The sequence below is a fragment of the Danio rerio genome, chromosome 3, assembly GCF_052040795.2.
Source record: "Danio rerio strain M-AB ecotype USA chromosome 3, GRCz13ab, whole genome shotgun sequence".
Classification (NCBI taxonomy): Eukaryota; Metazoa; Chordata; class Actinopteri; order Cypriniformes; family Danionidae; genus Danio; species Danio rerio.
The window spans coordinates 17415036-17439492 of NC_141023.1; the positions used below are offsets into that span (position 1 = coordinate 17415036).

The 24457-nt window shown below is 35.5% G+C and overlaps 2 protein-coding genes across 29 annotated transcripts in view; both read left to right on the forward strand.

Annotated features, from left to right (window-relative positions):
• Positions 1 to 3379: 3379 nt before the first annotated feature.
• Positions 3380 to 14543, forward strand: cnp (2'',3''-cyclic nucleotide 3'' phosphodiesterase). 21 transcript variants are annotated; one of them, XM_087244191.1, is made up of 6 exons: positions 3380 to 4995; positions 5127 to 5861; positions 6127 to 6170; positions 10120 to 10811; positions 11264 to 11391; positions 12639 to 14543. In XM_087244191.1, exons 4-6 carry the CDS (start codon positions 10133 to 10135, stop codon positions 13104 to 13106), a joined length of 1275 nt encoding a protein of 424 aa, XP_087100317.1. In that variant the 5' UTR covers positions 3380 to 4995; positions 5127 to 5861; positions 6127 to 6170; positions 10120 to 10132; the 3' UTR covers positions 13107 to 14543. The 21 variants fall into 21 exon arrangements, 19 of the variants coding, with proteins under 19 accessions (XP_087100317.1, XP_087100316.1, XP_087100314.1 ...); XM_087244190.1 differs by having other exon boundaries at positions 3380 to 4631; XM_087244188.1 differs by having other exon boundaries at positions 3380 to 3593; positions 5814 to 5861.
• Positions 14544 to 22033: 7490 nt separating this feature from the next.
• Positions 22034 to 24457, forward strand: part of aclya (ATP citrate lyase a) — a 56049-nt gene continuing 53625 nt past the window's right edge. For all 8 annotated transcript variants that reach the window (XR_015479716.1, XR_015479715.1, XR_015479717.1 and 5 more), the window contains 1 exon segment: positions 22034 to 22181. The gene's annotated coding sequence lies outside the window, so the exon portion shown is untranslated.

The window sequence follows — 24457 nt, forward strand, 5'->3', positions numbered from 1 at the left end:
CACAGTCACTTGTGAGAAAGCGGTAGTAAAAAAACTATGTTAGTGCTGGACTCCGGTGATAAGCTGAAACAGCATTTCTATTACTCACAAATCCTGTCAGAGCGATGTCAGAACGCATAACCACTCAGCAATCCTGCAGACACTTCACACAGATATCAACAAGACACGACACGCACACTCCAGCTGTTTGAATGTTTGTATTCTCCTGACTGTACAACAGCCCTGTAAAGCATGCGTTCAGAGAGCGCGGCTGCTTACAGTGCTGTTTATAATCTTTCCATTTCCTCTTTTTTAAAACATACAATGGAAGTGAATGCTTTGAAGGTTTTTTATTAGCACACAGTGATTATTATATGACCTAACAGTCTCACTGTTTAGAGGGTCCTCCTCACAGTCTGCTGGAAACAAGACTATACTGTTGCAAGGCCCAAAAAGATGCTTGTTGCTATATGTGTTTGTGTGTGTGTGTATGTATATACAGTACAGTTGAAACCAGAAGTGTACATACACTCTTAAAAATAGAAGATAACCCTTTTTTTAAAATTGTCTGATGGTAAATCATACTAAACATTTACTATTTTAGGTCCATTAGGATTACATAAATGATTTACATTTGCTAAATGCCAGAATAATGAGAGATTTTATTTTGAGAATTTTAACGAAGTTCTAGATAGTCAAAAGTTTACATACATTTCCTTAGTATTTTTTTTTTAGCTTTGCTTTTAAACTGTATAACTTTGGTCAAATGTTTTGGGTATCCTTCCACAAGCTTCCCACAATAGTTTGAAGGAATTTTGGGCCATTCCTCCTGACAGAATTGGTGTAACCGAATCAGATTTGTAGGCAGTCTTGCTCACAGCTTTTTCAACTCTGCCCACAAATTTTCTATAGGATTGAGATCAGGGCTTTGTGATGGCCACTCCGAAACATTCACTCTGTTGACCTTAAAGCACATTTTAACTAATTTGGCAGTATGCTTAGGGTCATGGTCTGTTTGGAAGACCCATTTGTGGCCAAGTTTTAATTTCCTTGAGATGTTGCTTCAGTATGTCTGTTTTTCTACATAATGTTCTTTTTTTCTTCATGATGCCATCTATGCTGTGAATTGGACCGGTCCCTCCTGCAGCAAAACAGCCCCACAACATGATGCTGAAGCCTCCATATTTCACTGTTGTAATGGTGTTTCTAGGCTTGTAAGCTTTCCCCTTTGTCCTCCAAATGTAACACTGGTCATTATGCCCAAACAATTCAATCTTAGTTCCATCAGACCACAGGACATATCTCCAAATTGTCTTTTTCCCGGTGCAATTTAGCAAATTGTAATCTGGCTTTTTTGTTGATTCTGGCTTGTTGATTTTCCCATGTTGTCACAAAAGGAAGCAGTGTGTTTGAGGGATTCCTTAAATACTATTCTACAGTTGTGCCTTCTATTAACTCAAATGTTGTCAATTAACCAATCAGAAACTTACAAAACCCTGACACCATCATCTGAGCTTTTTCAGAGGCGTAATAATCTTCTTGTATGTAAACTTGACTTTTAAGAAAAGTTATAACAATTTCTTTAAAAATAACTCTCTCATTATTCTGCTATAACAGAAACAAATTTGATAATCCTAACTTACCTAAAAGAAAAAGTTTAGTCACAATAACATCTAACTTTTTAAAAAATGGTTATGTGCCTTTTTACACAGTTCATGCAAGTTTCTGGCTTCAGCTGTACATGGTTACACACACACACAAACACACACACACACACACGCACACACACACACACACACACACACCTAACTATCTATCTATCTATCTATCTATCTATCTATCTATCTATCTATCTATCTATCTATCTATCTATCTATCTATCTATCTATCTATCTATCTATCTATCTATCTATCTATCTATCTATCTATCTATCTATCATCCATCCATCCATCCATCATCTATCTATCTATCTATCTATCTATCTATCTATCTATCTATCTGTCTGTCTGTCTGTCTGTCTGTCTATCTATCCTTATATCTGTTTGTCTATCCAATCATCTATATCACTTTAGACATGCAGCCTATTTTCTTTTTTTACTTTCCTGAATATTTTTCCTCGATTGAAGTGGCTGTTTAACAATGAAAAAACAGGATTACAGTGATTATATATATATATATATATATATATATATATATATATATATATATATATATATATATATATATATATATATACAGTGATATAACGTGAGTATTACAAATTCAATTCAATTAAAACACTAAAGTGACAAATCTGTGACAGGCCCATAGCCAGGGGAGGTCCAGGTGGCTCGAAAGACCCACCCCCACTGACAAAGATGCAGAATATGTCCAATACCTGAGTCACTTTGGTGTGACTTCAGCTAATCAGTTTTGTCAAGTTAAAACTATTATTCCTATTAGTCCAACATTCAGCTGTCCAACAAAACATACAACATACATGTTTTTTTTATTATTCAAATGACCAAATTCTGATTGAGGAAAGTGACTGAGGTGCTGGCCAGTTTGTTATTTGCCTAATAAACTATAATAGGCTACAGTTTTGTGCCTAATTTATTTAAAAGCATGCCTATTTTCTCTTTTTTTAATGAAACGTTATATAATAATATTTTATTTTAAAAATATGCATTTGTTTATATTTCTTTATTTTAAATCTTAAGGAAATAATTTTACATTAAAAAGTGTGGTTAAGATGACCATTTGACAAGCTAAAAAACTGCTTAAAATGTGACTATAAATGCAGTATTCAAACCTCAAAATTAAATATAAAATGAGTCGAATAACTGCTCAGAGATGCAATTTTTGACAAAAGAGAACCTTCACTTTCACCTGGCTAGCTATGGGCCTGTGTGATATGTAAAATCTTTGATAATAAAAAATAAAATAATAAAAGATTAGCAGTGCTTGGAGCTTAAATCAGTTATTTTTATAAAATATAAACTTGTGACTTGTTTATTATAAACAAATGCAATCAGGGACACAAAGTAGTGAAGTAGGCCACACTGTTAGCAATTAAAATGCACATTTTGACAAAAATAAAAAGGCTAAAATAAAATTATAGTTAATATCAGTAGCCTACTTATGTTTGTCGACATTTTACTCTGTAATCTAATTTGTATTACTGCATTGCCCATGTTATATACGCATGTAATTGTATGACAATAGGTAACTAAGACCCTGTATTGCCATCTTTTGCGTTCCTTGTATCGACCACCTAATAACTCACATTTAGATTAGTTCACAGTTCAGATTAGTTCACGTGAATAAAGCTGAATATACGGCATTACGTGAGAATTAAACCCATCCGGAATGAGGCTCGCGGGAGCGCGCTTAAAATCAGCCCCTGTTGAGAGCGTGTGTGTGATCTGCCTCTCCCTTCCGCGTCCTCGTGCACGCAGCAGCAGCTCAAGTGCCAGTTTCCGTTTTATTTCCTGATTATTGCTAGTCCTCGGAACGGACAGGCGGGGGTTTCTGCAGCGGAGAAACGTGGAATTTGGCCGAACGGCGCTTTTGAACCTTCAGCTTCGGGAACAGTGACAGCTTTTCTACATCTGCCAGCGTTATAATCCAGTGAGTAAGTTAGTGTTTACGCAGTTTTTAATCACATTTCCCAACCAAGTAACGTTAAGTTTGATTATATAAATGTATATTGGTTTTTGAAACAACGTGTTTAGGTGTAACACACAAAAATGGCCTGTGCTTTTTCTTTTTCCAGATGCGCGGGCACTGCCACGCTGATTTGTTTTGTCTGCATGCAGCGTGGTCGGGCACTGCCACTCCCCGAAACGCCTGGCTTTGCATTGTTACCGCTAATTAACGGAGTTCTCATTTAAAACGTGTTCATTGTAGATTTAGGCGTTGAATTGTATTTAGTGTAATTTGTGCTTATTTTGTAAACCCACGCTCAAATATTCCCTGAAGTTGTCTAATAATTGCGTTTTTGGATGGTTCAGTCTCGTTATATCCCGCGTGTAAGTGCTTGACCTCTGCTGAGCTTGGATGGTCACCACTGTGAGTCCGTCTGCTGGGCGTTTGGGCTCTTCTTTGTCTTCCACAGATTAGGTGGCGTGTCCGAATCTAATTTGCTCACACAAAGGGTGCTTATCAAAGCCCACAAGCTGCCTACATAGACAGCATTTGGACTTCACGTTTGCTTTTCTGAAAGTGCTTAGCAGGCAGCACACTTAAAGGCATAGTTCACGCGCAAATTAAATTTTGCTCTCCCTCAAGTGCTTGTACACCCTTTTAGAAGTTTATTTATGAAGATATCCTGAAGAAAGCTTTAACCATTGACTTCCATAGTAGGGAAAACAAACACTGGAAGTCGAAGGTTGCAGGCTTTCTGCTTTCTTCAGTATACCTTTTGTTAAACAGATGAAAGTCAGTCACACGGGTTTGGACGAAGTAGTGGATGAGTTAAAGGGACAGTTCACCAAAAAATGAACTTGTATAGCGGCCTTTTTTGTTTTTACTAATATGGAAGTTAATGGTTACCTGTTTGTAGCATTCTTCAGAATATTTAGTTTAACAGAACAAACTTGAACAAGTTAAGGGTGAGTAAATGATGACTATTTTCACTTTTAAGTGAACTATCTCCTTAATGTTAGGCAAAGTTCACCCAATTTTTTTTTTAATGATTGTATTTCTTCTGTTAGACACAAAAGAATATATTCTGAAATGATGGAAGTCTGTAACTTGACTTTCTCACTCTGTTTATCCTACTGTGGAAGTAAATTATTACAAGATTTTTGTTTTAGATTATCTTCTTTTGTGTCAGGTTTGGACGAAGTAATGGATGATTTCATGTTGAAGGGACAAATTTGCTCAAAAATGAACTTCTATAGTAGCCTTTTTTTTTTTTTTTTTACTAATGTAGAAGTCAATGGTTACCGGTTTTAACATTATTCATAATATGTTTTGTGTTCAACAGAAGCTCAAACAGTTTTGGAACCAGGATGAGTAATTGACAATTTTTAGTTTTGGGTGAACTATCCCTTTAATGCCAAAGGCAGAATATCTTTGTATTCAACTGAATAAAAAAATTCCTTAAGGTTTGGAACCACTTGAGGGAGAGTAAATAGTGAGTACACTAACATTAAAGGGATAGTTCACCCAAAATTTTATTTACTCCCCCTTAAACTTAACGTGTTTTGTTTTTCTGTTGAACACAAAAGAAGATATTCTATTGTAAATCTGTAATCATCGACTTCCATAGTGCTTGTTTTTTTTTCCTACTATGGAGGTCAAAAGTTATCGGCTTCTAACATTCTTCAGAGTATCTTCTTTTGAAGTCAACAGCAATTAATTAATTTTATTTACTCGCCCTTAAAAAAAACGTAATGTTTCATTCTTCTGTTGAACACAAAAGAAGATAATCTGAAAAATAAAATGATGGAAAACCATAACTATTGACTTCCATATTGTTTTTACTACTATGGAGGTCAATGGTTACCTGTTTCCAACATTCTTCAGAGTATCTTCTTTTGTATTCAACAGCATGAACAAACTTCTTAAGGTTTGCAACCACTTGAGGGAGTGTAACTAATGAGTACACTCATCTTTGGGTGAACTATCCCTTTAATGTTAAAGGCAAAGTTCAGCCAAAATTAATGTTATTTTGTCGCCCTTAAAACCATAATGTGTTTGGTTCTTCTGTTGACCAAAAAAGAATATATATTAAAAAAAAAAGAGGAAAATCTGTAACCATTGACTTCCATAGTAGTAAAAACACTACGGAGGTCAATGGTTACCGGCTTCCAACATTCTTCAGAGTATCTTCTTTTGTGTTCAACAGAGGAAAGAAACTCTTAAAGGTCTGGATCCACTTGAGGGAGAGTAACTAGTGAGTACACTTAATTTTTTTGGTTAACTATCCTTTCAATGTGAGACAAAGTTCACCTCAAATTAATTTTTATTTTATTGACTCGCCCTTAAAACCTTAATGCTTTTCGTTCTTTTGTTGAACACAAAAGATTTTGGTTATAGATGGTTACAGATAAAGAAATCTGTAACCATTGACTAACATAGTATTTATTCTTCTTACTATGGGGGTCAATGGTTACCAGTTTCCAACATTCTTCATAGTATCTTCTTTTTGTATTCAACAGCATAAAGAAACTCATTAAGGTTTGGATCAACTTGAGAGTCTATAGTGAGTACACTTTCATTTTTGGGTAAACTGTCCTTTTTAAGATGGTCACAAAGAAGTGTCCCAAATGATGTGCTGGTGTTGGAGTCTCACGCCTCTATGCTGGACTCTTGTAAAACAGAGGCCTGCTTCTGCTTTTCGCACACTTTCATCACAATCTGGGCTGTGTGTCCAAGTTGAAATTTAAAAGCTTTGCTTGTCATTGCAACTGCGTAGAGACCGTTTCTCATTTAGTAGCAGTAAGAGAGGTGACTTTGCAGCCTGTAAATGGTCTCGTCTGGCTGATATGAAGGTTTGTCATTTGATTAAGCTGTAATGATTTGCATAGTTCCATAAAAATGGGGAACAACTGCGTTTTGGCCAGAAGGTGAATGCAGGCGGTTTCACAACGCAAGCATGTCATTTGACATCTGATGACTCGAAAATGTAATGTAATATTTAGGCCTCGGCTGTACTTCTGCTTATTTCTCTGAAATCTAACAGTTAGTATATTAGAAGGCGTTAAAGGGGTAGTTCACACAGTTTATCTCTACATTGTGTGACTTTTGCCCTTTTCCCATTAAACAAAAATTAAGATATTCTGAAAAATGGTGGATGCTATTAGCCGTTGACTTCCATAGTAAGAAAAACAAACCCTATTGAATGGATACTGCGTCTATTCTGTTCATCAGATGTAAGAAACTGACGTTTTGAGCTCTCCAAGTGACTGAATTTAGACTTTTCTGTGAACTACGCCTTTAATATGTGCAATAAGTATCTTAAAGTGACTTGAGACTTTAATACCGAGTTTGTATAGATTTCTTTGTGAGACAGAGAAAAATGCATAAAGTAATGCGTAGGCCAGATAGAAAGCTGCTCCTGCTATGGCAGTCTGACAGCTTCTCAGATTTCATTTGAAATGTACAGTAGTTTTTATTTCATGTGAGTTTGAATTGGTCTAAATGGAGCACTGGTTTTCAGATTTGCTCAGAAGGGCGAGAACTGGATGTTGTGCAGGCTGAAATATGCAATAGTAAAATGAAGAGGCTACTTGCTGTGCCTAAAAGTGGTTGTTATAACTGCCTTAGTCAGGTGCATATTGGTTTGCATTTCTGGGGGAATTACTGAGAGATAGCCTTGCTGTGAGTTTCTGTTAATCTTTTACTAAGTGTTCCTGGATCTGCCTGTCATTTAACCCCATGCAAACACATGTTACTTTGATCATGCAATTCTTCTTTGTGATTAACACGCTGCAATTTCCTGAAAAATTGCATTCACACTTGGTGTGTTTACTCCTTACATAATATACTTCAAATAGAGAAGTGTTTACATGGCTCTTATTTTAACAGTTGTGCATAGAGGCCACGCTGTTGAAATTTAATAGTGCTGTATTGTGTATGCCAGGCCAATAGGTGGCGATCTCAATTTAAGAAACGTTGCATGCCTGTGCATATATATAGTACTCGTGCATTAGTGGTGTAATGGATCAAATCTCCAGGTTTAGATCACTTCTTTTTTTTTTTTTTTAAGTCATAGATCGGACCTTTTTTTGAATCAGCCAAAAATGGGAGAATACCAATTTTACTTGCTTTCTATTTACTTCAAAAACAGTACTGCAATACACTTTTGGTTTTAACAAACTTAGAACCTGTAATTTTACAAAAAATTAAATTAAAAAAATAATCGGCTGAATAAAAATTAGTTAAATAAACAGTACTGTGAAAAACTACTGTTGCTGATAAGGCTAAACATTGAAATCCAAATATAATTTGTACAACCCATATATATTTTTAGTCTCTTTTTTCAATGAATGATTTAGTTATTTACTCAAAACATACGTTTCACTGCTAGATGGATAATTTTTCAAGAATTATTCAGTGGCATATTATTGATGACTGGTTGTCGCCACATATTGGTTAAATAATGTAAATGTTGCCTACAACTTTTATTTTTGAGTTGTTAAATGCAAATGATGGTGGTTTTTATATATTTATTTATTTATTTATTTTTTTTTTTTTTCAACTTTACCGTAAACATCATTGGTTTTATCTGAACTATTTACTGTAATCCCAGTACTTGTGTTATTTGACTGTTTGTAATTTCATAACTAACTCAAAAGACTAAACACTTTTTTTTTGCATTTTTTTTTTTTGCATTTTTCAAACAGATTTGAATGCGGCGATTCGATGGGTTAATCAACACACACATCACCATCATTTCTAATTTGTTTTGTTGAGATCCCAATCTTTTAATGATTATTGGTGCAGCTTTACACTGAATGCATTAATGCAGGCTAAACAAGTAGTGACAGAAAACACCTTTAATAACCTTAGAAACCCACCAAATCTCGAATAACCCACCACAACTTTTTCCGTCATCATTATATTTTACAGGAAAGCCTAAATGCTTTCATACATGTGATTTGAACGATGAGAGAGGCAATCTCTGTGATCGTTACAAATTGAGGATTAATCTTAAAGTAAAAACAATGTATTATTCTGCAGGTCACAGGTGTTTTGACCCGTGGGTTGTGATCCGTATAAATCACTGATCAACGGTGGTCCGTTACACCCCTATCACGCATGTCTATAAACTATATATATAAAAAATGCACAATGTCAACACTTACAATCATATTTTCTGTAGCTTACACTGGTGATAATGGCATTGTTTTAAAAATTGTGCTCTTTGAAGTATGTGTTTGCAATTAATCAATTTTAGCCTCCAGTAGTTATAAATAAAACCCAATCTAGATAAATGTATTTCACCTTATACTGTGTTTCTTTTCATAAGCGGAGCAATTTTTTTTTTTTTTTTTTTTGTCAGTGGACGTGCCGTCATAGATTTTTGTGCTTAGCTATGAGCACTTATTTTTATTTTATTTTTTGAAGATTGGTAAGTTGGAGAATGAGGATAAGCGTTTTATCTTTTGATACCTCTGGTATTTCCTGCACTTAAGTGTCTTTATTAAGGATTGAACCGTTTCCCCGCCAGCTTTTTCACCATAATTTGACACTGTTTTTGTTCATACACAACTTTATTCAGATCAATGAGGGTGGATCATTTCATTATGGCACTTGATAAAGAAGGGAGTAAGCCAAAGGACATGAAGACTGGTAGTTTTTGCATGCAATCTGTTCTACACTTTTTCTGATCATCTTATATTTCGCTCCCAGGAGACCTAGAAGTCCCGTAACTCATTCAGGACATGTGCTAGGGATACTCTTATCGTAATATACCCAAAATATGGATTGCTGTAAACTCCTCAATAAAGGGGCAGTGTTGTCTCTTAATTGATGAGAAAGCTTTTTAATGGAAAGAGTTAAAAAGCACAAAAGTAAACTTGTGGTGTTCTGTACACTCCCTTGTGGGAAAGAACAGGGTTATCTATTAGGTTAAAGCAGGGGTCACCAATCTCGTTTCTGGAGGGCTGGTGTACCTGCAGGGTTTAGCACCAACTCGCCTCAACACACCTGCCTGCATGTTTCAAGTATACCTAGTAAGACCTTGATTAGCTTGTTCAGGTGTGTTTGATTAGGGTTGGAGCTAAAATCTGCAGGACACCAGACCTCCAGGAACAAGTTTGGTGACCACTGGGTTAAAGTGTTCACTCAATTGGTTTAAAACGGTGTTTCTCAATCATGTTCATGGAGTAACACTGCATGTTTTGGATGTCTCCTTTGTCTGTCACATCCATTACTGGTCTTTCAGTCTTTGCTAATGAGCTGTTGATCTGAATCGAGTGTGTTTGGTTAAGGAGACATGGGAATGTGCAGAGCTAATGGTTCTTCAGGAATGTGGTTGAGAAACACTGGTTTAAAATAAGTCCATCAGCCCTATTTTAAAAGTGTTTTTTCCCCAAAGTATACATAAGTCTTTATTTTTATTTTTTATTTTTTTATTTAATTTATTTATTTTAGTTGAAAACAATGCTTGTTCCTTCATACTCTCTCAAATGTGTTTTGTTTGTCAGAAGCAGTGTAGCAATGGAAGCTGAACAGAATCAGGAAGTTCAAGAGGCAGTTCCTGAGACGCAGGAAGTGGCGGCTCAGCAAGAGGAGAAATCAGAGCCCAAGTCCGAAGAGGCGCCTCAGGCTCCTTCAGAAGCAGCAGCAGATCCTCCAGCAGCGGCCACTGAACCGGAGAAGCCCCAAGAGAGAGAGCCTTCTGCCGAGGAACAGCAGAAAGCAACAGAATCTGCAGCACCTCCTGCCAAACCCTCTGAACCCGAGGCGAAATCTCCAGAGGATTCCTCTGAAAAAACCCCTGAGCAGCAGCAGAAGTCGTCCGAGGAGCCATCGCTTCAAGTCAATTCTGAGCCCGAGAAGCAGGAGGAGGAAGCTGTGAAAGAGGCTGAGTCTAAGAAAGAGGAGCCTGTCAAAGAGGCGGATTCCAAACCTGCTGCTGTGAATGAAGTCAAGCCAGAGGAGTCTGAGAAAAGTGAGACGACAAAAGCAGAAGGAGAAAAGGTACAAGTGCCCGATTCTGATGGAGTTCAAGCTGAGCCTCCAAAAGAGGCCGAACCTGAGGAGAAGAAACCAGAGCTGCCACTCTTTTATGGCTGGTTCCTGCTTAAAGAGGAAGAGGAGCGAATTAAGTGTGCAACCATGGACTTCCTAAAGACGCTGGATACATTGGAAGCCTTCAAAGAACACATAAGTGAATGTGAGTGGACTCTGTAAAGACGCTCAATGTTCACTTGTTTTGTAGATCTGAAAAATTATAGATATTTGTTTGATAAACAATATATTGTTTGAGCATTGTCATCGCAATGTGTTTATCTGCAATAGTCACATCGCAGGATTAGATTATTTACTAAAGATAAAGATATTATTGCAATACAATGATGATCATGCTATTTTACCTTTTGATGACTGTTTAAATTCTGTATTTGAATACTGTTACTGTAAAGCATTTTTTTTGGCTCGGTCATATTTATATATGCTTGTAATTTATTATATTTTATGCAGGAAAAAGACTTTATCATCCCTGTCAATCTAAATTAATGAATTATTTCCAAATAGGGTTATTTAAATCATCTTGACAAATTATATTCATATTGCAATATATTTTTACAGCAAAACAAATGATATTTGTTATATTTTTTTCTCCCCCAGTTACGAGTGAGGCAAATAAAGAGGTGGATCTTGAGCAGTATTTCCAGAACCCACTGCCACTCCACTGCACTACAAAGTTCTGTGACTACGGCAAAGCAGAAGGAGCAAAAGAGTACGCAGAGTTGCAGGTCAGTTTCCCACTTTTTTTATTTCTAGATGTTTTATACAAAGATGTGTTTTTGGAAGAATTTACTTAACCTGCTAAATAAAATATGAGTCCTTGGTTGTTGCCATTTAAGTAATATGTTGGCCAAATATTTGTAGCCTGTACTTGTTGTTTTGAGTATTAGTTGAAAATCCATATTTAGTCTAGGTCAGTGTTCACCAACCCTGTTCCTGGAGAGCTACCTTCCTGCACATTTCTGTTGCAACCCTGACCAAACACGTCTGTTTGTAATTATCAAGAGCTGCTTTAGGTACTATTAATGGGTTCAGGTGTGTTTGATCAGGGTTGAGACTGAATTCTGCAGGAAGGTAGCTCACCAGGAACAGGGTTGGTGAACCCTGATCTAGGTTACCAAGGTTATTGGATGTACTGGGGGTGCAAAACCCTTTTAGGCAAGGCATGTTTATTTATATAACACATTTCCTATGCAAAGATGGTTTGAAGTGCTTTGCATAAAGAATCAATCATAACAGGAGTATTCGAAATGGTAAAATGTTTTTATGAAAAAAAATCTTGCATAAAGAATTGTAATATTTATATTATCAGCTTTGATTTGAGACATGTACTGGAAATTACCAGCTATGACTGAAAACACAGAATAATTGATGATGATCTGAATAATTTCATTTTAAATAACATGCGAATGTGTGGGTCTGGTGTGTGTTCCTTCAAACTGCCATTCGTGCGTCCCATCTGGTGTACGACCCCCTTAAAGATGGAGTCCGCTTTAGCTTTGTGGATCAGTGACTGCAGGTAAAAGAACATTACGCTAGATCCCAACATTTTCTGCACAAAAGCTAAAAAGCTTTATGAACCTTTTGCTGACAGCGATGAATGTTTGCACCTGACAACAGCTTTTGATCTTTGGTTTCATTTTATAATACTAGACTTATTATTATTATTTTTTTTTTTACAAAAGTTAGAACTTTGAGAGTTTAAACATGAGAGAAAAGTTTGGAAATGTTAATGCCTGTCTCAGAAATGTGTATAAAGTGTGTAGTGAGGGGTTTTACACCTACAACTTGTAACTGCAAAAAATGAAGCGGGCAACTTTGAGTTTTGCCCATTGCAGGTTATTTTTTGAACGTAACTCCTGCTATTTAAACGAGGGACCATTGTACTACAAAATGGCGTAGAATAGTGCATGGTATCTGAACTATCCATTTAGCATACAATAAAAGTGAACTGGTTTGTTCATGTTTCTCACAGGTGGTCAAGGAAGCGACTGGCAAATCAGAGGAGCTCTCGGTCACCGCTCTCATCGTGACCCCTCGTACATTCGGGGCGCGCGTGGCTTTGACCGAAACCCAGCTGAATCTGTGGCCTGAGGGAGAGGATAAAGTTGGGGTTGCTCCAACCCTCTTGCCCGGCGTAGAGTCTCTGCCGGCTGGCAGTCGCGCCCACGTCACATTAGGCTGCTCGGCTGGTGTGGAGGCGGTTCAGACCGGTCTGGATCTGCTGGAGATCCTGGTTCTGCAGAAGGAGGGTAAGGAGGGCACTCAGGTGGAGATGGATATGGGCACTTTGTCCTACCTTAGCGAGGGCCGCTGGTACCTAGCCCTGAGGGAAGCCATTACCGCAGACACCACCTTCTCTAGCTTCTCTGAAGACAAGCCTGTCAGCGACCAGGGCAAAAAGGATGGAGAGAAGAAAAAGAAAAAGTGTACCATTCTGTGAGCTGAAAGCACGAGGAGGAGGAGAGAGGGTGAAGGAGACATTTTTTTTCCTAAGGGCTCCGGCCTGCGGTTGTCTGAGGCTGATGTTGTGTTTTTGCATGTGTGTAGGTGGATTTGCGTGTGTTTCGCAGCTTTAATGTGTGCACAGGGATGGCTGGGGATGATTTGGCTGGCAGTGTGAAACCAAAGCGGCCTGCTGGCTTTCTCTTTAGCTGGTGCCTTTTTTTTTCCCCTTTTTGCCTGGCAACACAAGCCCAGAGGCCTTTGTATCTGCCTTAAGGTCATGGATCACTTTGCTGGAAAGTTCACTCTGCTATAGGTGCTAGTTCACACACACACGCCACCATCCCTGTTCTCTTTACACAGGTGCGTTCACTATCAGTCTTCCTCATTCATGTACAACACTTTTTAGCACAACTTTAACTGATTTGTACTCCGTGCCAGCTCGCTTGTTGATGCAGGCTTTAAAGGGATAGTTCACCCAAAACTAAGAATTCTGCCATTTACTCGTCCTTCAGTTGATTCACTTTTTTAGTTGTACGCAAAAAGTTTCTAAAAAATGTTGAAAAACTCTAGCCATCGCCTTTCATTGTGTTTTTTTTCTGCACTGCTTTGAAAGTGGATGGTTACAGGTTTCTAACATAATTTGTGTTTAACAGCAAAAGGAAACACGCAAAGGTTTGGAATCATTTGATGGTGAGTAAATGTACATTTTTATGTGAACCATCCAATTATTTTACCATTGAGGGAAAAATAAGCATTGCGAGGCGTTTTGGTACGAAGTATACATATGTTAGACTAGTATGTGATTCTTCAGTGTTCCTCTCTTTCTCCAGCCATTGTAGAGCTGGTGTTTTCCATGAATTTATGCTGCACCTTTGTTCCAATCTCACCAATAGTGATCTGTTTAGTGTGTATGTGTGCATGACTGTTGCCAAAAAGAGGAAAACTCCAAAAAAAACAATTCCTACAATCACTCAATAGGTTTTCTTTTTTATTATTAAGACTACATAGCTACTCTGTCTCATGTTTTTAGGCTGAAGTGTGTGTGTTTGTGTATGAAAGAGAATGATCTCTCGTCTGTCTTACCGTTTACAGTGTTGCTCAAACCATCTACAGTTCGTTATGTTAGCATAAAACATGCCTGTTCTGCTCTTCATTACGTGTACGATCTGCTCTTTCATAAATCCAGTGTATTCACCTGTGATAGTACATTTACTCTCTCTACATGTCAGTCTCGATCATATCAGTTTTGAGAAAATGTGCACTCTAAATACTGTGACAAGCATCTATCTGGTGCCTTCCTCTTCTGTAGGTTTCTAGATGGCTGAAGCCATGCTTCTCGTAGCTCTCTGACATCAAGGCACTAATTTTTTTGCACTTACCTTGTTTTTCATTTTGTTTTTGTACACTTAATAAAGAATGTGCTTGGCTCTGACGACCTTCTGGATCTGAATCTATTTGTTAGCGCGTTCTAATTTAGAACGTGCGCGCGCTCATTTATTTCGAATGTGTTCTTGCATGTCACGCGTCATACTTCAAAGGAATGCCCTCAATTGAGTAACTACTGCAAACATCTGCGTCCTAACTGTCCCCAAATTACTATAAAATGTAATTATCTCAAATTCTTGGCATTTGTGTGTAGTTTATTTACAGCAGAAGTGCGTTTTTTTTGTTCTTGGTTCACTCAAAGGTGAGTCAGTGTTGTGTATTTGCCAGCAGGTGGCGGTTTGTCGCCATTAAAAGCTTTAAAGCTGCTGCAGCTCAGCACTGACTTGACAAAACCACAGGTGTGACTATCTAACTTGCTCTAACAATTTTACCACAAGATGTTGTTGATCAGCTTGCTCAGTTTCACTCACGCGATAGTTTCCTATGGCTAGTTTGTAACAATGCTTGAGGTGAATAACAAAATTATGAATATATTTCTACCCTCAAATTTAAATTGTAATCATTTACTCACCCTTTACTTTTCAAACCACTGTTTTTTTTCTTTGGTTAAAAAGTGCTAGATAATACCTTGCATAGTAATTGTTTTCCCTCGTACTATGGGGGACATTCTACCAGAAATGTACATTTATCTCTTCTAAAAATGTGACCTTTAAGCTTGTCCTCAAAAAAAAAAAAAAAAACTAATAATGGAACACATATTTTTCTTTTTTTATTTATTTATTATGCATTAGTAATTTACAAATACAGCAAAAACAGGCTACAAACAAAAATTCCAAAGATAATTGGCAATCAAACAAAACAAAAGGAAGACATTCACAAGACGTTAAAAACAGATTCGTAATAGCTTACAATAGATGGAGCTTTTACATTTTTTTACAGCTTTGAGAGATCATTAACAGAATTTCGTTGACAAACACCTTGTATAAAGCAGGAGATTTTGAAAGTACATTTGTGGATGAAGAATGAGCCATTTAAAATAATAAAATTAACAAAATTGTTCATTCGTTTATCAACATTTTCAAACCATCAAATAATTTCTTTTGCATTTAATGTTATCTACATATCATTTTTAGCAGAATAATCAGACAGTCTTTGCAAAATAATTGCACACTCTGACAATCAACAAATAAATGACATTAGGATTCCTCACTGTTTTTAAAAAATGAACTTCTCAATATCTGAAAATTTGGAAAGTAACACGTTGGTTGGGTATATTTTGTCAAATCTTTAAATGAATTTCTCTTACTTTATTTAAAATGCAAAATTTGTATGGCAGCAGCCATGCTTTTCTCCAAATAACCTCCCATAATAACGAATTCCAATAAAATTTCCCTCCTGGATTAACTGATCATTAAATACTTGCCTAATGTCTTTGTTAGTACATGTTTTGTCAAATATATTTTGAGCATTTATCAGAAAATGACTTGCTTTTTTTCTATCTTATAATAGGTTAAATGACTGCACATTAAATTAACGAGTCTCAAGGGGATAACTTTGATCACTGTTAAAAATTCTTTAAATTTAACAGGAAAGTTGAACTTTGATAAAAATGATTCATATGTATAGATCTCTAAAGATGAATTAAGTCACTTACAAATAGTAACCCATGTTCCAACCATTTCTCCACATATAAATTCTTTCCTTTAACAGTCATTAATTCGTTATTCCAAAATTTCTTTCTGTGAGAAAAATCATGCACGAAGCAAAGTGATGAAACACATTATTGATCACTGACAGCTCCTCCATCAAATGTCACTTCCTCCGTGCCTTAAAGGTGTATTATTTGATGTTGAACGTAATGCAAATGTGACAGGACTGACAGAAACATGGGGACAATTATAAAATAGTATTTATTTGTAGAATTTATTTATTTTTTATGCTTTTAATCAATTGATGTGGATAACTTTAAACTAGCTATGTCTGAAGTTTTTGCTTCTGAATAACAGTTTTAATAAACTATTAAAGCTGTAGGTTCAATTGAGCTGAGCACAAGGACTATGACAGGGTTTGTAAATCTGAGAAATCAAGCATCCGACCATTTTAAACAATTTTTGGGATGAAAAACTTTGGTCACTTTATTCTCATGGCCCATTTGTTGAATTTAAGTTACATTACAACCAATTCTCATTGAATTATAAGTTGACTGTTAGGTTAAGGTTAGTGTAAGTTGATGTACCTGCAAAGTTTTCTTATAGTCAGTTAAATGTCTGTTGAAGGAGCAGTATCAACAGATGGTCTACTACTCGAATGGACCATCAAAATAAAGTGTTAGCGCTACTTTTTATTCACTGTATTTAGGTTTTATTTCAGGGACAGAGAATGTACGTTTCTGATAGAATGTCCCATGGGTGTCAGTGGGTTTCCAACATCATTAAAATCTTTATCTTTCAATTTACAGAACAAATGTTATTTGTTTTTTTCTTACTAAGAGTGTCAAAGAGTTTTCAACATCTTTTAAGTTATTTTATTTCTGTTATTTTTTTTACCTTTTTATTTATTTTTATTTAAATTTATATATTTTTATATTAAGTATATATACATTTAAAATTTTTACTTTTTTAAAATCATTTAAACACAAAGATGTACAAATTTTGTCGAACAAACATAGACATAAAAATTGACAATGCAAGATAAAACACAAGTAATAAATAATAATAATAAAGTAAAAAAGAACAAATAAAACAAAATAATAACCTTTATTTTACTTACATTACTCCTAATCCTCTTTAATTTAAATATTTCCTGTAGAATTTATGTCTGTAAAATAATCTGAAAGCTTGCCAGATTTTATCGGATTTGTCTTCTTTAGGGAGAATCTGATTTTCTCCAGTTCCAAATTTTTCATTACATCCCTCATTAGATGTATACACTGTAAAAAAGAATATGATAAATTAGTCATGACAAAATTTATTTTTAGTTCATTGTAACTCATTAAACTAAGCTAATCATGTCTTAACCTTTAGGTGTTTTAATATAATACGTTCAAATGACCCATAAGGTTCCTTTGATTCAGCTTCAAAATTTCAAAGCAATCTCTTTTTTACAGGGTAGGAGCTGCTTTCTGTTTCCAGTTTAATCATATTAACCTTCGTGCTAGTATTTGTGCTAGTGACAAATGGAATTATATTTTGATCCGTGCTGGTTTTAGCTATCTGAAAATAAGTAATGCCTAGAACTGCAGTATAGGGATCTGGATCTATTGGCTTTTGACATGTTCTTGAAAATGTTAGAAAGATGTTTTCTCAAAATAATGATATTAAAGTGTTACTTTTGTTATGGAGCCTGATCAGTCTCAAAAATAATACATTTACAAAATATTATTCATACATCCGCAACACCAGTCACATTTACAAAAATCCAATTCGGAATATTTAAACACAATTCCTAAATCCAAAACACGATAAAAAAAAAAAGTACAAATTTAATTCGGAAATTCAAAACACGATTCAAAAATACACAAACGATTCATAAATCCAACACCATTTTAAAATACACAAATCGAATTTATAAATTCAAAACGCAATTATTACATAAAATCCAATTCATTTAGTGAAAATATTCATGATTTTGACTTGTGAATTCACAAACTGCGTGTTGAATTTATTGTATTTTGAAAAAGTGAATTGTGCTGTGAATGCATTCATTTAATTTTGTAAATGTATTATTTTGAGATTGATCTGGGTCCATCTAATGCTTTGCAGTTCAAGATTTTACTTAAAATGCACGCAGTTATGTTGGACTTTCTATTCGTTATGAAGTTACGAAGCATAATTATTCATGATTGCAAAATCAAGTAAAACAACATTTACAAGAACACTTAGAGATTGAGCATCATTAGTAACTGATAATAAAGCAGCAAATCACCATAAAGTCAACCCTTATTTACTGTTGGGGATGTTTTTATCCACTCTGGAGTGAATTTTGAGTCTTAATTTGACCATAACGTTTTCTGTTTCAGCTGGCAGGAGGATTTTTGATGACAAATCTGAAAAAAAATTATTCAAAGATGATTCCTTGGATTTTTTTTTTTTTTTTTTTTTTACGTTAAGTGGTTCTAAACAATCTATGTGTTGAATTTAAACAAACAAATGATGTTAAACATTATTAAACTTAATTTCTTTAAATTTAACACAAATAAATTGTTTGCAACAGTTCTGCATGCAACACTTTTTTTCAGTGTATTTTGACACATTTTAAAAAATGCTTTGAATTTTTTTTAAAAGCTCAATGATACCCTCTTGGCAAACTTACTCCTTTATGTAGGGTTGAAAACATCCACTATTAATTAATTATTAATTAATTATTTAAATTAATTAAATTGATTATTAATTAAACTGCTGTAAAATACATTATTCATATATAAATAAATATATATATATATATATATATATATATATATATATATATATATATATATATATATATATATATATATATATATTGCATAAATCTGTTCAACCTAATTAAACTGCATAGAAAATTATAGGATTTTATCTCTTTAATTGCCAAATTCATAAATAATGTCAGTGATTTGATGGAAAAAAATCTTACAAAATGGCGTGTTTTTAATATAAAAAGTGATTGTGGACTGGATTTTCCTTTACCCTTTTTCACAGTCTTGGCCATGTTATAGATTAGTAACAGCATTGGGTTTTGGTGCACCGATACGTCTTTACAGCATGCAGTTAAATTTAGTGGATGTTTTCATCACTATTACTTAACAAAAGGTAGTACATTTAAACAGCGTACAAGGGTTGATTCTGAACAATCATTACAGTAAATGCAAGACTAGAAAACAAGACATCAGTTTTGAATGATTAATCAAGTGTACATTTTTTTATTTTGTTTTAATTCGTTTAATAGATCTGCTCATATTGCAATCCTGATTAAATCAACGACCTTTCATATACATTAGCAAACCTTAACATTTCCAAACTTTTGGCCAATACACCGAATAACATGTTTTCCTTGCAGCTCGGCACTGACCCCATGCCACGCTGTCAAACCCACTGGTCAGAGCATTGCTTCTACAAACACTGTTGACGTCCAGTGATCAATGGCAGACTTTCTATTTAAAGTGTGTTTTGTAAATTCAGCTTGAGTCATGTCTCTTGGCTGGAGCTCTTAAAGCCCATTAACTGATGCTGCTGGGGACAGAGGAGCCAAACGGTGCATTAGCCACAGCCTGTGCTGCAATGCCCTTTCTAAAGGCCAATTCATTCACCTGAGAAGCTGCATTTTAATTATATCTGGCGTCCAGCATCAGATATGAGGATAATTCAATTCTCAATGACTCTTGTGTAAAAGAAAGAGCCTGGCTTTGAAAGACTCTGGAGATTTGTATATTGATACATGATTCGGGATTTGTTTAGCAAAGGTAAATATTTTGTTGAAAAAAAAAAGAAAAGAAAGAGAGTGATGGTTGCCATTTGGTCAATAAGTAAAGATAGATCACCTATAATGAAGATTCTACCATCATTTACTGACCTTTTAACCAGTAACCATTGACTTCCTTAGTGCTTTGTTCCTACTATGGATGTCAGTGATAGTCAGTTTCCAACATTCTACACAATATCTTCTTTAGCGTTAAGCAGATCTTATTAAACTTTGGAACTATTTAAGGATCATTAAATAGTAGTTTGAACATAAGAAAAAATTCTGTCAATACTTATTAATGCTACATTTCGTTGTCCCAAAACAAGATATTTTGAAGAATGTTGTAAACTTGTAGCGACTAACTTCCTAGTATGGATGTGATTGGCTACTAGTATATCTTTAAGAAAAAATATCATAATACAAATAATAAAAAATATAAATAATAAAACTTTAGAACCACTTATAGTTCAATAAATGGTGAACAAATGAATTATTGCTCAAACTATCCCAGCAATAAAAATTGTGTCATTTACTCACATTTGTTATATATATATATATATATATATATATATATATATATATATATATATATATATATATATATATATTTGTGTGTGTGTGTGTGTGTGTTATATACACCGGCCACTTTATTAGGTACACCTGTCCCACTGCTCCTGTCTAACACAAATTTTCTAATCAGATAAAGGCAGCAATTCATATGGCAGCAACTCGGTGCATGTAGACATGGTCATGACGATCTGCTGCAGTTCAAACCGTACATCAGAATGGGAAAAAATTCTGATTTAAGTGACTTAGTGATTTAATTTGAATGTTGGCATGGTTGTTGGTGCGAGATGGGTTGGTCTGAGTATTTCAGAAACTGCTGATCTACTGGGATTTTCACACACAACCATCAAGCCTTGTTGATGCCAGTTGTCAGAGGAGAATGGACAGACTGGTTCTAACTAATAGAAAGGCAACAGTTACTCAAATAACTACTCTTTACAACTGAGGTGTGCAGAAGAGCATCTCTGAACGCACAACACGTCCAACCTTGAGGCAGATGGGCTACAGCAGCAAAAGACCACACTGGCTGCCACTTTTGTCAGCTAAAAAAAGGAAACAGAAGCTACAATCCGCGCAGGCTCACCAAAAATTGTCAATAGTAGATTGGAAAAATGTTGCCTGGTCTGATGAGTCTCGATTTCTGCTGCGGCATTTAGATGGAAGGGTCAGTTTGGCATAAACAACATGAAATCATGGATCATGCAATCATGTCAATATGTAGCAAAATCTCTAAGGAACATTTCCAGTACCTTGTTGAATCTATGCCTCGAAGGATTAAGGCACTTCTGAAAGCCAAAGGGGTTCAACCCTGTACTAGTAAGGAGTCCCTAATAAAGTGACCGGTGTGTGTGTGTGTATAAATGCTGTCATTATTTAGACCAACTTTCTATGAAACACAAAAGAAGACTTATTGGAAACCCATATAGCTATTGACTTCCTTAGTAGCCTAATTTCCTCAAGTTAATGGCTACAATAGTTTCTTCAGTATTCTTTAAAATATTTGTTTGTGTTCAACAGAAAAAAAATTAATTCATAATAATTATTATTATGAGTATTATTATAAAGCTTAAAAACTCCTTGAAATTTTAATTTCTGTGTAAAGTTTAATGCAATTTTAGCGTAAATAGTGAATGAAGTAAATATCTGGTCTACATGTTATATGTGTGCACATTATGACGCAATGTCTAGCAATATTTGTTTACTTGTCTGCCAAAACAGAAAGGATTGTGTCAGTCAATGTTAGAAATCGTCACTTTCAAAACTCGGTCCATATTGCGCACAATCGGTTCATTTTCATCCCTCCCTCATTGAAGCGCGTTGCTAAACGCCCGATGATGCGATTCGATTGGTCGCATTGCCAAGACATAGCCAATCACAGCCTGGTCCGATGAGTCGTTCATGGTCGTTCACCATTCCGGAGGGCGTGTCATCGAATCACAACGGATGGCGAGAGCCAATCAGGAACGCTAAAAATCAGCCAAGGCCATCGTCAGATGTCGGCGCAGAGAAAACAGGAACGGCCGAGCGCGCAGTGAGGGAGGGAGAAGCCACGCTGTCTGGAGGAGGAAAAAGTGTCTCCTGCAACCCTATCTCGACTGTCAACACACTCACACACAACACTCCGTACTGCGGGAACACCCTACAAGAAGAAAACCTGCTCTCTTAAATCGCACACACGCCGGTAAGTGACTTAAACCTTCTAGTGTAAACAGCGAATAGTGAACGCACTCTCTGGTTTGCGTGTAAATATAACAAACAAAGCGTATAAATGCTACAGTGACACAGCTCTTTTCGCTCAAAACACTGTAGAAACTAGCGCTGAGGAGTCTGAGTGTACATATTTGTAGCTGATTTGACCGCGGTTATCAGTTACACATGACAGACCCGTATGGGGACTGGTTTTACTGGTCCTCTTACGTTACCTGTGATTTAAATGAATGAACGTCTCCTTTAACACCTTTCACGTATGCGGAAGTGTTAAGGTGCATATTATGTTGTGGAAATAAACCTAATAAAGCGAAACACACTTCTGTAGCGTTATGCAAAGCAGTTGGATTCATTAAATTTGCTGCAGGTAATCAAAACATGATGTTGATCAAGTAAATCATGTCTGGTTATGGCAAGCCAGTTGCATTTAACTTATTTTGCGTTGTTGTTATGATTTCTCTCCTTAAATTATTAGCATTTAAATAAATATGACCACTAATAAACTATTTTACCTGAGAAATTAGATGAAATAATCTGGGTTCTTTTTAAAAAAAAAATGACATTGTTAAGCTGTAAAGAGCTTCAACCTATTCGAAAAATATTAAATACTCAGATATTATTAGTAATCTACTTGTATATGCGTTTTGTACTTTTATTTTAATTTTGTTGGTGTTTTTTTTTTTTTTTTTAATTTATTGTTATTTGTGCCCCTAAAGCTTTCATTCATTTATTTTTATTTGAAGTAGTCTCTTTATTAATCTGGGGTCGCCACAGCGGAATGAACCGCCAAATTATCCAGCACATGTTTTACACAGTGGATGTCCTTTCAGCCGTAACCCAGTACTGGGAAAGCCTCCAAAAATTACGTTGTATTTATTTATGTATATTCCCATTTAGAAAAGAGGGATGTGATTAAATAGAGACCAGAATGATTTTTCTCATTCTTCACCATGACATAGCCATAGAAGCTGAAATGGCAATAAAATTAAATCTCTCTCTCTCTCTCTCTCTCTCTCTCTCTCTCTCTCTCTCATTCTTCACTAGTTGCTGTTAGATTTTAATTCTCGTCTCTGCCACTAATCCCATTAGTGACTGGAATCTATTCACATCTGCCGTGATATGCATTCGTGACTAATCAATTAGTTACTAGTACTGGTTCCCCTGCTGCTAGTCATTTTCCCAGTAGTAACTGCATCATTCTGATAATAGGACTAATTATTTCTGTTTATTGAATTTGAAAATTGCAATTTGTATAACAGTAAACTAGATATACGGTAATACTGGAAAAATTATAATAATTTAAAGATTAATTATTATATTATTAAAAATAAATAAATAATATTCAAATTTTCAAAGTAGGTGTAAATGGTTTTCCCATGTTAGGGATGGCAGTGCCTGCTGCTTTCCAACATTCTTTGAAATATCTTCTTTTGTGTTCAACACAACCACTTTATGCTGAGAAAATAAAAAAAAATTGCGTGAACTGTCCCTTTAAATTAAATAATCATATTGCATGAAGCATTATATAAGTTTGAGCTTAAATTATTTAAATGGATCTGTAGAGGCTAATGAGGATAGAAATCTGACTTGAAGTTGCAGTTTAAGCATCTTTAGTGCTAATCGGGTCTAATTCAGTTGTTTTCAAATGTATGTGTAGTTAGATCAACATCTTTCATTTAAGCCCTCCTCCCCGCATCCTTCCTATGTGATGAATGATACTGCTACTGTTTGGTGAGTGAAGGGAAACACAGTTATAAATCCGTTGCATCACTTCTGGTGTGATGCACAAGCATGTAACCAGTTTGAGCTTGACTTGCACTTACAGTACTCGAAAAGACCACAGCATTATCGTATGATGCCTTTAATTTTACCGATGTAAGATCAGATCAGGGCAAATTTCTGCATGTAATAAGATCGGTATTACTAGAAGACTCCGCAGTGCTCTGGATAATGAAAGGAAGAAGTGTACATGGCAGATTAGCCACTGGAGCTGAAATTGATCTACCGAATCTACACACACACACACACGCATGCGTGCGCACGCACACAAACACATTTTTGCTATTCCAGCTTACAAAAATGAACCAAAGACCACTGTTGCTTCTGATAATACTTGCTAGAGTTATTTTACTACATCAAAACCTTCATAAATTGATGTGAGATATGTGGCTAGTCATTGTAAACTCATAATTATTTTTATTATTTTATTTGTTTATTTTCTTTCTTTATTTGTTTAAATCATGTATAAAT

Coding starts and splice junctions, on each gene's coding strand:
- cnp (XM_087244191.1), top strand. CDS start 10,133: ATGGAAGCTGAACAGAATCAGGAAGTTCAAGAGGCAGTTCCTGAGACG. Junction 10,812..11,263: donor CAAAGAACACATAAGTGAAT/GTGAGTGGACTC, acceptor TTTCTCCCCCAG/TTACGAGTGAGGCAAATAAA. Junction 11,392..12,638: donor AAGAGTACGCAGAGTTGCAG/GTCAGTTTCCCA, acceptor TGTTTCTCACAG/GTGGTCAAGGAAGCGACTGG.